A 14,039-nucleotide genomic window follows, 5' to 3' on the forward strand; every position below is an offset into this window, starting at 1 on the left:
TTGTCAGTTAAAGCAATGCAGTGCCAAATCTGGTCAGGAAGGGGGTAAAATCTTCTGCGGCTGAATCTGTTAAATTAAAGCCAAGACAGTATTCACTAAAAAAGGAAAAAAAAAAGCTTTAAACATAGATAAAATGACACAGACATATATGAAAGGTGTCTCTCCTAGAGGCTTATCTTAACCATATACATCTTAAATCTTCCCAAAAGAGGAGGTAAGAGACTGTTGGAAAAGAACAGCATGTATCCGAGAAGCTTCCAAAGCATGATTTCAATCCTGAGCTAATAGAGACCACATGGGAAGTGGCGACACCCCACATCTAAATGTAAAAATTTTCAACTGGTCTCACCCCACCAAGAAAAATCTAGGTGTTACCAGGTTTCTCTACCTAATCCTTGCTCCCCCTTATCCTCTCATCACCCCTTACTACTTGCGATTGTGACACAGTACATTTAAAAAATGGCAGAAGTCCCGACCCTTCCCCAATACATCCAAAATTGAAAAAACTGTTTTGTCTTAAGGTGAACCTTTAATATACTATTTGCTTAAAAAAAAATCTAAATTTTATTTCTATAGCCTATGTATTCAAATACCTGTTTGTAGTGTTAATTGGTATATGTTTTTCCATGGTCCTCAAAGATTGGAATTTGCTTGCCAAGCTTAAATTAAGCAACTTGGCATGTAGTGTGTCATTGCAGCTAATAAAATGTAATTTCCCACTAAGGGCCGGTTCACACTGCAGGCGAGGCGACTCCGACTTGCCTCGCCGCGACCTGCCGCGGCCTCAGCGGCGACTTGCGAATGACTTCTGTATAGAAGTCAATGCAAGTCGCCCCGAGGTCGCCCAAAAGTAGTACAGGAACCTTTTTTCTGAGTCGGAGCGACTCGAGTCGCTCCTCTCAGAACAGTTCCATTGTACAGAACGGGGGTGACTTGCGAGGCGAGTCGTGTCGCCTCGCATCGCCCGCTGTGTGAACCGGCTCTTACAGTCATCTCTGAACAAATTGTGCAAGGGGTATTGGTTAAACCTTAGCTTGGATAATATAAAAGGACTAAATGGGTCAGTTTACCCAAAAAAGGCTTTACGCTTTGGGTAGATGCCTCCAGCTTGAGTTTCCCATTGTCAGTTGTTTTTTGTTTTTTTTGCCTTTTTATATCCAATCAATATGATTGGATATAAAACTCAGGAGATTGACACCCCTTTTCACTTCACCGGTATTCACTCAAAATAGGAGTCAGTTCTTTATAAAGTAACTTCCACTGTAGCTGTCGATGACACCAATGTAGTACAGTTGCTCATACATACAGACCAGTGCATTTCTGCTTTTCCCTTCAAAGTTGGAAAGAAGGTTACAATGTTGGTGTTATGTAGGCAATTGAACACGTCCTCATGTGTTACTTTCTTTTGTGAAAAATGTATCCAAAAGGAATATTTCACTGTAAATGAAGTCTAATGGTCAGAGCCACCTGATAGCTTTTTATATCCCTAGTAGTGAGATTGCTTGGCATCCCCCAGCACGGTTTCTACTCTGGAGTTTTAGGAGTTCCTACCTACCTACCTTGGGTTGTTCCTATGTTACTTCTTGCATCCTCTATGATATAGTTAAATGAGAAATCCAAAATGGAGAGTGGGACTCCATCATAATGGTTAGTGGTAATGAGTATGAATAATCTAGCATAAGTACTTCACTAGTGGAGTCCGATATCTAAGACCCCTTTTTAGGTTACCGTATATACTCGAGTATAGGCCGACCCGAATATAAGCCGAGGCCCCCAATTTACCCCCAAAAAAACTGGCAAACTTATTGACTCGTGTATAAGCCGAGGGTGAGACATGCCTGTCCATCCCTGTGTGTGTGTCCGTCCCTGTGTGTCCGTCCATCCCTGTGTGTCCGTCCATCCCTGTGTGTGTGTGTGTGTGTCCATCCATCCGTCCATCCCTGTGTGTGTGTGTGTGTCCATCCATCCCTGTGTGTGTGTGTGTGTCCATCCATCCATCCATCCCTGTGTGTGTGTGTCTCCATCCATCCATCCATCCATCCCTGTGTGTGTGTGTGTGTCTCCATCCATCCATCCATCCCTGTGTGTGTGTGTGTCTCCATCCATCCATCCATCCCTGTGTGTGTGTGTGTCTCCATCCATCCATCCATCCCTGTGTGTGTGTGTGTCTCCATCCATCCATCCATCCCTGTGTGTGTGTGTCTCCATCCATCCATCCATCCCTGTGTGTGTGTGTCTCCATCCATCCATCCATCCATCCCTGTGTGTGTGTGTGTGTGTGTGTGTGTGTGTGTGTGTGTGTGTGTGTCCAGCCTACCTGTGTCCCGAGCCTCCGTCCCGTGCCTTGCCTCCGTCCCGTGCCGTGCCTTGCCTCCTTGCCTCCGTCCCGTGCCGTGCCTTGCCTCCTTGCCTCCGTCCCGTGTCGTGCCTTGCCTCCGTCCCGTGCCGTGCCTTGCCTTGCCTCCGTCCCGTGCCTTGCCAGGATCGCCGCTCTTCGTCGGCGCCTCGGCGGACATACTACAATTCGAAAGCCGCGCCTCCGCCTCCGCCTTCGCCTGTGATAGGCGGAACACTGAATTTCCCAGCAGCCTGTGTTCCGCCTATCACGGACATCGTCTCATCCTCGTACTACGGACGAGGATGAGACGATGTCCGTGATAGGCGGAACACAGGCTGCTGGGAAATTCAGTGTTCCGCCTATCACAGGCGGAGGCGGAGGCGCGGCTTTCGAATTGTAGTATGTCCGCCGTCTGTCTGCTCGATACGCTGATCGAGCAGTCAGACGGCGATGACTCGAGTATAAGCCGAGGGGGGCACTTTCAGCCTCAAAAAAGAGGCTGAAAATCTCGGCTTATACTCGAGTATATACGGTATTTAACGCTCTAGCTAACTGTAAAAAAAAAAGAGTTGGGATGAAATGACCCTTTGTAACTACTCTGGAATAAATTTGGTACAGTATTGGGAAAACTCATTGAGGCTGGATTCATACCTAGGCATTTTTAGTGCTTTTTGCATTTTACAGATTTGCACTAGTCCATTAAACATGGTTTCATATGGAACATATTCTGTAGTGCAAATCTGCAAAAAGCACTAGAAATGCATAGGTGTGAATCCAGCCTAAAGCTACAAAAAGAGCAATAATGATCTACAAAGTGAAAGCCAGGGCAAGCCATCACATTTCTAACAAGAAAAATTCTGATTGGTCACCATGGGTTACAGACCCTTGCAGTTTGCTTGCAGTCTAAGTGGATATTTTGCACATTCTGTTGTACCAGTATACAGTTGTTACATTTATGTCCTAAACACCAGAAGGAGCAATCAGACTATTGTCTACTACTGTTATACAGATGGCTTGGCTGGCTTTGCACAGTGATCTGTATCTTAGTAGGTGAAATGTCTTTATGACTGCAATGAAACGTGCCATTGGTTGGGAAAGGGTTAATGTCTATCCAGCATAAATGTGCTTGTCTAGTTCTCCCAACCCGTGGCACACAGCCACCAGCTGGAGGCTAGATTCTGCTCATACAGCACATACGTACTGTCAGATTCCTTGTCTGTTTTCCATTTATAGCAAAATTCCGACCCTTCTCTCTTTTGCACGTCTTTCTTATAAGTAAATGACTAAAAATAAAAATACAACTGCCGCACGTGTGCCATGAGTTGTTGTGTCAAGCGCAAGGCATTTTCTCACTGTGCAGTGAGCAATAAAAAAAAAAAAATTTCCATGGCAAAACAGAACAGCATAAACCAAGGTCTGCTATTGGGTATCAGCCCAGTCCTATATTGCTACAGAGAAGGTAATTGGCTCTTGTGTTTTACCATGCGCAGATTCGATTGGGAAATGTCCCTTTTTTTTTTTTTGTCAATCTACAATGGCTGATTGCACTGTGCCGTAGTGTCACTATCTAAAAGGTTTTTCTTGTTGCAAAAACTAATTTTCTTTTTCTTTTTGCTGTATTGTGTAAGCTTGTGATGAAAATTAGGTTGTATTTTTTTTTCTTCTGATTATGTATTTCATTTCCTCTTTTATTGCAGGTTGCTGAAACGTGCCTTCTTTTCTTCCTTTTTTTTTTTTTTTTTCTTTTTCCTGAAGCGAACGCTGCTTGGATCTCTGTCTAGTGCTGCCTCCGTTTTTGTTTTTCCCCTTTTTTTTTTTTTTTTTTTAATTTGCCGTTGCTTGCAGGCCAACCCAAACGGCAACTGACCTTCATAATTACAATTTCAGCACTCAATCCTTGAATACGGAAATCGTCAAATTTTCATTAACAGTCACGGCTGTGCCCAACTGTAACATTATTTTATTCATCGTAACAATAAATAAAACGCCACAGATTGTCTGAGGAACTGAAATTCTGCCAATTTCTGCTGAGTTTTACGCAACCATAATTGGAACCATTAAGCTAAGAGCACAGAATTGTTGAAAAAGTCGGCTCGGTCTAACTCGATCTGATTTCAGAAGCGACAAAGCCAACGCATTTGAACTTTGACATTTTGCACTTTTCAAGAGCTGGTCTCTAATTAGATTTATTTTTATTTTCAATTTATCTGATAAAACGTCTATTTTATGGTTGGATGTTTGTGTCTCATTCATGTGTCGACAACAGATACAAATTGACTAAAAAAAATAAAGTTTAAAAAAAAAAAAAAAAAAAACCTTAAGTGCTGACATTTTTTTTAACCAAAGTGAAAAAAAAAATAGTTTTTATTCATTTAAACTTGAACTCCACCTTTCCCCAACCCCTTCTTTGAAGAAGAAAAAAACGATTGTAGTCACCGATAGGTTCTCCTTGGCCTCCGCGGTCTGTCTTTAATATGGCTGTTAACGTCTCCTTGGTGCGTGACACAAAATGGCTGACGCTGGAAGTCTGTCGGGAATTTCAGAGAGGCACTTGTTCAAGGTCCGATGCAGAATGCAAGTTTGCTCACCCATCACGGAGTTGCCATGTGGAAAATGGACGCGTTATCGCTTGCTTCGACTCGCTGAAGGTAAGGGAAACCAGTGCTTCTATTTAAATTTGGCGTTTTAAAGTTTGCCTCTGATTATGTCTGCATTATATTCGGTTATGATTCTTTTTAAAATGGTATTTCCGCACTAACAAGCCAGTGGCATTTGATAGAAAAATGTCGGATGTAGTAAAGTATGCCATAGTGAGAGAAAATGGCATGTACTGTATAAAGTGCAACTTCACTGTTAGAAATATAGCAATGGCAGCTGACATCGCTTTATAAAGTGGAAGTGTCTTTCATCACCCCGGTCTGTTTGGGTTTGGCACAGCATGTACATCTTCCCTAACATAAAGGGCGAGGTATGGGCTATGTTCAGGGTCACAACCAGTTACAGCGGGGAAAATTTAATTTTTTGATCCCCTGCAGATTTTGTAAGTTTGCCCACTTACAAAGAAATTGAGGGTCTATAATTTTTATCATGGGCATATTTAAATTAAATGTTGTAAATTAAGTTGCAGTTCATTGAGTAAAATAAGCATTTGATCCCCTACCAACCAACAATAATTCAGGCTCCCGCAGACTGGCTACAGTATGTGCTCACGTGGTACACAGATTAGTCCTGTAAGTTTTTAAGAAGGTGCTCATAACGACAACTCGTTATGTGTATAAAATAGAAAGGGGGGGGACTTGAGACATTGAATGAGGCACATATGTAGTGTGCCTCCATCCCTGATTCAATAAAATGAGAAAGGAGATTGGGACTTTGAATGAGGCTCTTGAAATTATGGCGGTATGGAGTTGAAAAAACACATTTAATGACCTGGAGGATATATAAAAAATACATATCAATGGTATATAACAAATAAAAAAATGTTGGATTGTAAAAATGTGCATGCAAATACATGTATAACATGGACATCAAGGATACATGGTAATATCAACACATGATTCTAAGGATAGAACGTTCAACATGTCAAAATATAGGCTGGGTCTGCAAAGTAACCTGCATATTTCACAGGGGGACATTGCAGAGACAAGAGTGTAGTCCAGCTAGAAGCACATCTAGAAATATGTTAAATATTACAATATTACTCCTACTATGCATGCTAAAAGCAGAACTTTAGATCAGCAACTAAATACACAGTGTATAATATATATATAAATATTTTGCATCACAGTGATGCCCTGCTGATGGCGTAGCCAGGTCCTCCACAGCCTCGTCGAGAACACTTTTCCTCACCCAACTGCCATCTTGATTTTAGTACCTATTCATACCACTTGTGCTTTGGCATGCACTGCAGTTTGGAAGCCCATTAAAAATTAAATAGAGGCTGACCCAACTTGTTGCGTGTTTGTTATAAAAAGGTGTCCTAATTTAAGTTTTAATTCAATGTTTACGTTTTTTTCTTCTTGAATGTGTTCTATGTTTAAATAAATAAAATAATTGAAAAAAATGAAAAAATAGCTTTGCTGCATTGCCTGTTTGTGTTGTGTGCCCCTTTTATAAAAGTAAGTGTATTGGGTGCTGCTCTAAAAACTTAAATATGCAAAATGAATAATAATGAAATATTACAGTCATGTGCTTTAAGTTTTCAGCCTGGCACCCATCACCCTGAAATTCTTTTATGCACTGGCGACTTGATTTTTAAGGGGTCTAACAGTTTGGTACCTAGCAGCCTTGTCATTTTGGGAGAAAAACCTCTATCTACGCTGACGAGTGTAGGATTTGTATTCTATTATGTGCTCATAGCGTACCAGTTTATTTTATTTTTTTTGCTGTTCATGGCAGTGTCGGATAATATATATATATATATATATATATATATATATATATATATATATATATATATATATATATATATATATATATATATATATATATATATATATATCATTTATCTGTTATCTACACACACACACACACACACACACAAGTTTGGACACACCTCATTCAAAGAGTTTTCTTTATTTTCATGACTATGAAAATTGTAGATTCACACTGAAGGCATCAAAACTATGAATTAACACATGTGGAATTATATACTGAACAAAAAAGTGTGAAACAACTGAAAATATGTCTTATATTCTAGGTTCTTCAAAGTAGCCACCTTTTGCTTTGATTACTGCTCCGCACACTCTTGGCATTCTGTTGATGAGCTTCAAGAGGTAGTCATCTGAAATGGCTTTCCAACAGTCTTGAAGGAGTTCCCAGAGATGCTTAGCACTTGTTGGCCCTTTTGCCTTCACTCTACGGTCCAGCTCACCCCAAACCATCTTGATTTGGGTTCAGGTCCGGTGACTGTGGAGGCCAGGTCATCTGGCGCAGCACCCCATCACTCTCCTTCTTGGTCAAATAGCCTTTACACAGCCTGGAGGTGTGTTTGGGGTCATTGTCCTGTTTAAAATAAATGATGGTCCAACTAAATGCAAACCGAATGGAATAGCATGCCGCTGCAAGATGCTGTGGTAGCCATGCTAGTTCAATATGCCTTCAATTTTGAATAAATCCCCAACAGTGTCACCAGCAAAGCACCCCACACACCATCACACCTCCTCCTCCATGCTTCATGGTGGGAACCAGGCATGTAGAGTCCATCCGTTCACCTCTTCTGCATCGCACAAAGGCACGGTGGTTGGAACCAAAGATCTCAAACTTGGACTCATTAGACCAAAGCACAGATTTCCACTGGTCTAATGTCCATTCTTTGTGTTCTTTAGCCCAAACAAGTCTCTTCTGCTTTTTGCCTATCCTCAGCAGTGGTTTCCTAGCAGCTATTTTACCATGAAGGCCTGATTTACACAGTCTCCTCTTAACAGTTGTTCTAGAGATGTGTCTGCTGCTAGAACTCTGTGTGGCATTGACCTGTTCTCTAATCTGAGCTGCTGTTAACCTGCGATTTCTGAGGCTGGTGACTCGGATGAACTTATCGTCCGCAGCAGAGGTGACTCTTGGTCTTCCTCCTGGGGCGGTCCTCATGTGAGCCAGTTTCTTTGTAGCACTTGATAGTTTTTGCCACTGCACTTGGGGACACTTTCAAAGTTTTCCCAATTGTTTGGACTGACTGACCATTTCTTAAAGTAATGATGGCCACTCGTCTTTCTTTACTTGGCTACTTTTTTTCTTGCCATAATACAAATTCTAACAGTCTATTTAGTAGGACTATCAGCTGTGTACTGTATCCACCTCCTGCACAACACAACTGATGGCCCCAACCCCATTTATAAGGCTTGAAATCCCACTTATTAAACCTGACAGGGCACACCTGTGAAGTGAAAACCATTTCTGGTGACTATCTCTTGAAGCTCATCAACAGAATGCCAAGAGTGTGCGGAGCAGTAATCAAAGCAAAAGGTGGCTACTTTGAAGACCCTAGAATATAAGACATATTTTCAGTTGTTTCACACTTTTTTGTTAAGTATATAATTCCACATGTGTTAATTCATAGTTTTGATGCCTTCAGTGTGAATCTACAATTTTCATAGTCATGAAAATAAAGAAAACTCTTTGAATGAGAAGGTGTGTCCAAACTTTTGGTTTGTACTATATCTATATACACAATTTTTGGCCAGTCGGGAAACAGGTCTCACTGACCTGTCTCCTGGTGGGGAGGCACTGTAGTGTGAAAATTAATTTGCTTTGGTCACACAATTGGGTGGGATCGGGGTGCGCTCTCTGCACCCCAAGCCCACCCTCTTCTTTTTTTTTTTTTTTTTTTTTAAAGCCTATTTATTTTCGGTCATTTGGGTCTCGCCCGCTTTCTGATTGGCTGGGAGGAGTAGCAGGAAGACAATAGCTTATATGCATGTAGCGGCCATAAACCTTGGCAGGGCGGCCTTGACTTTTGGGCTTACCGGTTACCTCCGCTCGGGTTGTTCTTCCACGTCTAGGGGTTCCCAGGGTTAGTACCCAACAACTTTGGACGCTGACACCATAAAAGTCCTTTTAGAAAGGTTTTGATTTGCAGGGGTAACATCCAACATACAGTCTTGTATGGGAACAGAGGGCAGGGTTGAAGAAACTCGGGCACCTTGAACTGCTAATAATCAGAAAGTCTCGAATATCACCCAGAGTGTAGCCACTCGCAGCTGGGCGCTTCAAGGCTGAACAACTCTCTAGCCAGAGATTATGGCAGTCAGCACTTTGATCCGCAACTTGTGAAATCTCTGAACTTGAATAATTGGTAACAGAAAGTGAACAGGAACCTTTTCCTCAGTACCTGGAACGTTCTCTGTCTCCTTGGCAGTACTGGAAAAGCGTGGATTCATTAGTGTCCTTCACAACCCAGCAACCAGGCACTTCTTGGGATGCCAGCTTGTTGGCCATCCTCCAAAGAGTCCTCCCCCAGTCGCTTACACGAGCTGCGGTGGCCCTCCAAGCCGAGAGCACACCCGGATGCCTTGAATACTCCCTTTGTTGAACCGGCTGGTCCGAGGCACAGTAACTGATGGATCCTTATAGAGGTCGACCGATATATCGGCCGGCCGATATTTGCAGTTTTTTAAATAATCGGCTTCGGCCGATTGAGTTGATAAAAAGGCCGATTTAGAACTACAGCACGACTTGGAAATGACTTCTGTAATAGAAGTCAATGCAAGTTGCCTGAGTCTTCATAGAAGAGACTTGTTTCCTCTCTGGGCAGTCTGCCAAGAAAAGAGCAAAAAGATACAATGTTTACACTTGAGTGAATGAACTCAACTCTGTGTGTAGCGTTCTCAGTTTAACCATTTAAAGACTAAATCTTTTCTGACACTTGTTGCTTACAAGTAAAAATCCTGTATTTTCTGCCAGAAAATCACTTAGACCCCCAAAAAAGTATATATATTTTTTTAGCAGAGACCCTAGGGAATAAAATAGTGGTTGTTGCAATATTTTGTCACACGGCATTTGCGCAGAGGTCTTTCAAATGCAATTTTTTGGGGAAAAAAAAATACACTAAATGATTTAAAAAAAATAAATAAAAATAAAATAACAACCTAAAACAGTAAAGCTAGCCCGTTTTTTTTTTCGTCCAAAAGTTTTGACTACCTGGTTTCATTTTATAGGCGGCTTTCACACTGGAGCGGGCAGGCGTTAATGGTAAAATGTTGCTAGTTTTAGCAGCGCTTTACCATCATTTTAGCGGTGCTATTCGGCTGCTAGTGGGGCACATATAATCCAGCTAGCGGCCGAAGAAGAGGTTAAATGCGCCCGTGAAGCACCGCTGCCAAATCACATTGCATGCGCTTCGGCAGTGGTGCCCATTAATATCAATGGGCAGGAGTGGTGGAGGAGCGGTATACACCACTCCAAACGTGCTGCTTGCAGGACTTTTTTTAACCACTTCCCACCCGGCCAATGCATATATACGGCCGGGTGGGAGCCGTCTACTCCTGATAGGACGTTCAGGAACGTCCTTCAGGAGTAGCGGGATCGCGCGCGCCCGCGCAGCGGCGCGATCCCGATGTGCTCGTGTCACCCGGACACGGCACATCTCAGATCGGCAGGAGGGCTCTGTGATTGGCCCTCCTGATCACATGACGGCCGTGTCCAATCACGGCCGTCATGTGATGTAAACAAACAGCCGGTTGCTAGGCAATCGGCTCTCCTCTCCTCACACGGAAGTCACCGCTGAGGAGAGGAGAGCAGAACGCTGCAGCCGGCTGATGATCAGTGAGTATGGGCTGCTTTTTACAGCTTTTTACTCACTGATCATCAGTGTAGTGTAAACACACAACACACCACACAGTACAAACACAGTCCCCACATATGTCCCCAAAACATACATGTCCCCAAATAATAAAAACACATGTCCCTAATAATAAAAACATGTCCCCCACATATGTCCCACTAAAATCACATGTCCCAATGATTATCTGCACACATATGTACGTGATCATTTGCGTACATATGTCCGTGATCACACAAACCAATTATTATACACTTAACGGAATTTTTTTTACCAAAAACATGTAGCAGAATACATTTTGGCTTAAATTTATGACAAAATTTGATTTTATTGGATTTCTTTTCAAATAGAAAAAAGAAAATATTGTTTTTTTTCCAAATTTCCGCTATTTTTGCGCTTATATCGCAAAAAAAAAAAAAAACAGTCGTGAATAAATAACACCAAAATAAAGCTCTATTTGTGCGAACAAAATGATAACAATTTCATTTGGGTACAGTGTAGCATGACCGCGCAATTGTCACTGAAAGCGCTAGAGCGATGAAAGCTGAAAATTGGGCTGGGAAGGAAGGGGGTGAAAGTGCCCTGTATTGTAGTGGTTAACATCCTGCCAGCGCATCGCCTCAGTGTGAAAGCACACTGTCTTTCACACAGACTGCAGGGGAGCCGTTTTGCAGGCACTTTACAGGCGCTATTTTTAGTCCAAAAGCGCCTTAAAAAAAACACCCCAGTGGGAAAGGTGTCTGTTAGGTTTTATGAGATGAAGGGGGATAAAATAAAAAAAAATCGGCCTAACATATCAGCCCAAAAAAATTGGCATCATATATCGGCCATCGGCCGCCATGATTTCTAAATATCGGCATCGGCCAGAGAAAAACCAATATCGGTCGACCTCCTAGATCCTTACCCCAGACAGGCTAGTCTATTGGGGTTAGTCACCCGAACCATGTTGCGGAGCGACACACGCTTTCGTGACTGGGACCCCTCGCGGGGCTACCCCAGTCCAGACTCGGGAACAGGCCACTATGCCCTCACGAACGAACCCGAAACACGTGATTTCAACATCTTAAGTACCCTTCCCCAGACTCCTCAGCGGGGCTAGGCACACCCACTGATTAATATTAAATGGGGTGTAGGTTGCGCTATGGAACCTTAGAATTAAATATGAGTAAAGATGAATAAAAACTGAGTACAAAGTAAAGGTAAGAGCAGCCTCTATTGATTTCCACCCGGATGGGTGGAAAGGTGCAAAAACAAAGAGAAAATAGATATGGCGCTATACCGGTATGTGAGGACACCCACTGATTGGCTCCGGGGAACGCTGATCCACAAAGTGTCCAACCAGGCCTGGTTCTGAGTCTATCATGTGCACATAACTGTACACATGACCAGGCAGAACTCTAACACAGCCCAGCCAAACTGATGTCAACGTTAAACCTACACAATTAACCCTCAGAACCCCTTTACTATTCTGAGACAAAAACTAAATTTGTACATGACAGACACCTTGTCCAAAGTGTCATCGCTTCATTCGCTATTGTCGCGCAACTGGGTGGGCTCAGGGCGCAATGCTCTCCGACCCGAGCCCAGCCCTTTTTTTTAAGCCAATTCGAGCCTCAGGCTCTCTAATCGTGTGCTTCCAAAAAAAACCCCATAGAAATCAATGCGCCCAGCACCCTGCATGTAGATTGGGAGCTAGGTGTATGGATTAATGAGCGGCACCCCCGTGCCCCTAATGGATGGGCCCCCACTGGTAGTCATAGATGTAAATGTAGTTTTTAAACAGATTTTTGGCAAGCACTTTTTTATTTATTTAGCAAGTTTATTTTTCTTCTGGATACGTTTTATATAGAAAGGCTAACCACTGTAAATGCCCCTACCACTAGTAAAGAATCTTACCTCAACATTTAATAATCCTGAGATGTGCCGGTTGTACCATTTACTTGTATGAAAAACTATCCTGTTTTTTGTATTGCTTGCTTTGTGTAAATTACCTGATGATTCTGCCGCCCCCCTGCTTTCTTATTTCAAACTGAGCACGCTAAGCATGAGAGCACATCCATTGCATTGTGATCAGTTTTCTGATTGTGCTGGAAGAGCAACCGGCCTGTCCTACAATGATCAAACTTGTACTGACACCCACCCCCCCCTGCACAGCCATTCACTGGGAAGATCAGCTTACTGCTGTTTCTCTGCCCCCACCTCTCTAAACCCCTTGTGCAGCTGAGAACAGTGATTGTGTGATCACTTATCAAAGTATTAGTATAAATAAATGCAGAAATGTTTCCCTTTCATTTCCATTTTAAACTGAATGGGTTGCTTACAAAGTCAGGGTTCACATATACTTTAAAAAGCTTTTCCCAACCCCTTTTAACTGCCGCTTTTGCAGGACAACTTGAGCTGGTTGTAAATATGGAGAAAAGTAGAATGAATGAATGACCTCTGAAATAAAATTTAAAATAGTTACAATATAGGATTTTTTACGATAATGGTCCTCTATCAAACTTTTATATAGCTGTTCTAATTCCTGAACAACTCCAACTGTTAGTATTAGTTACAGCTGGCATGATGCAATGTTGGCACTCTTTTTGCAGCTCTTCCTGGGGGAATTTCTTGAACCAATCATTGTTTTTATGAAGCAAGATATGGATCTTCTTAACATTGGGATATGTGGCAGTATGGTGAGCTGGGGCCCTTCCTATCCTCCTAACAAAAGGAAATGTAATAAATAGTCGAGCTGAAGGTGGTTGTCCTGTCTTTAATGTGGACTTTTAGGGACCCACCTCATTTTGGCATATTTACTCTGAGTGAGTGAAAGGGTTGGCCATTTGCTTATTTTTCGAGTAAATGTGAGTTACTTAGCAAGATTCTACTGAACAGAAACTGACATGAGAATTTAACTGTTCATATGCCTAATCTGTGACCATGGTAGCATGTACACCACATCAAGCATCAATCGCTCATCAAAGAAAACATAAAGGAGAGGTGTGTCAATATAAAAAATAAACATGCTGTACGTACTTTCCTGCTGCAGCATTGGTCTGATGCTGCTGTGCCCCACCAGCTATAATCCCAACATATGAGCAATCACATGACCAATGATCACTCAGTTCCTGGTCTGCACTGTGCAGAGGAGTGACTGTCAGTCTGCTCTGTGCCTACAGCTCTCACTGAAATGCTGGGGAGGGGGCAGAAGCAGCTGGCTCAGGCTCTCAGCAGCACATTGAGAAGCTGAGCCAAGTGCAGGTCAGACATCTACGTGGATCCCCACATTGTTGTTGGGATCCTTCCAGAGTCTGGAATGGCTCTGTGATGTCAAAGCCTGCTGTCGACAGATTTTGGGTCACAGTGGACAAGCAGATGCACTCTTGTGACCCACAAGAGAAATATGACCAAAAAAGTGTTGCCAATATGTCTATTTTAATTTGT

The 14,039-nt window shown here is 42.5% G+C and overlaps 1 protein-coding gene across 5 annotated transcripts in view; it reads left to right on the forward strand.

Moving 5' to 3' along the window:
• Positions 1 to 14,039, forward strand: part of MBNL3 (muscleblind like splicing regulator 3) — a 195,351-nt gene that overhangs the window by 88,671 nt on the left and 92,641 nt on the right. For 4 of the 5 annotated variants that reach the window (XM_077493606.1, XM_077493784.1, XM_077493732.1 and 1 more), the window contains exon 2: positions 4,036 to 4,986. The exons of the other annotated variant lie outside the window; for it this stretch is intronic. In XM_077493606.1, the coding sequence (XP_077349732.1) occupies positions 4,813 to 4,986 (174 nt within the window). In that variant the 5' untranslated portion in view covers positions 4,036 to 4,812. The remainder of the gene's footprint in view (positions 1 to 4,035; positions 4,987 to 14,039) is intronic. 5 annotated transcript variants of the gene reach the window in all.

This window comes from Lithobates pipiens, unplaced genomic scaffold (assembly GCF_037356315.1).
Source record: "Lithobates pipiens isolate NorthernLeopardFrog02 unplaced genomic scaffold, aLitPip1_a1.2 Scaffold_1, whole genome shotgun sequence".
Taxonomy (NCBI): domain Eukaryota; kingdom Metazoa; phylum Chordata; class Amphibia; order Anura; family Ranidae; genus Lithobates; species Lithobates pipiens.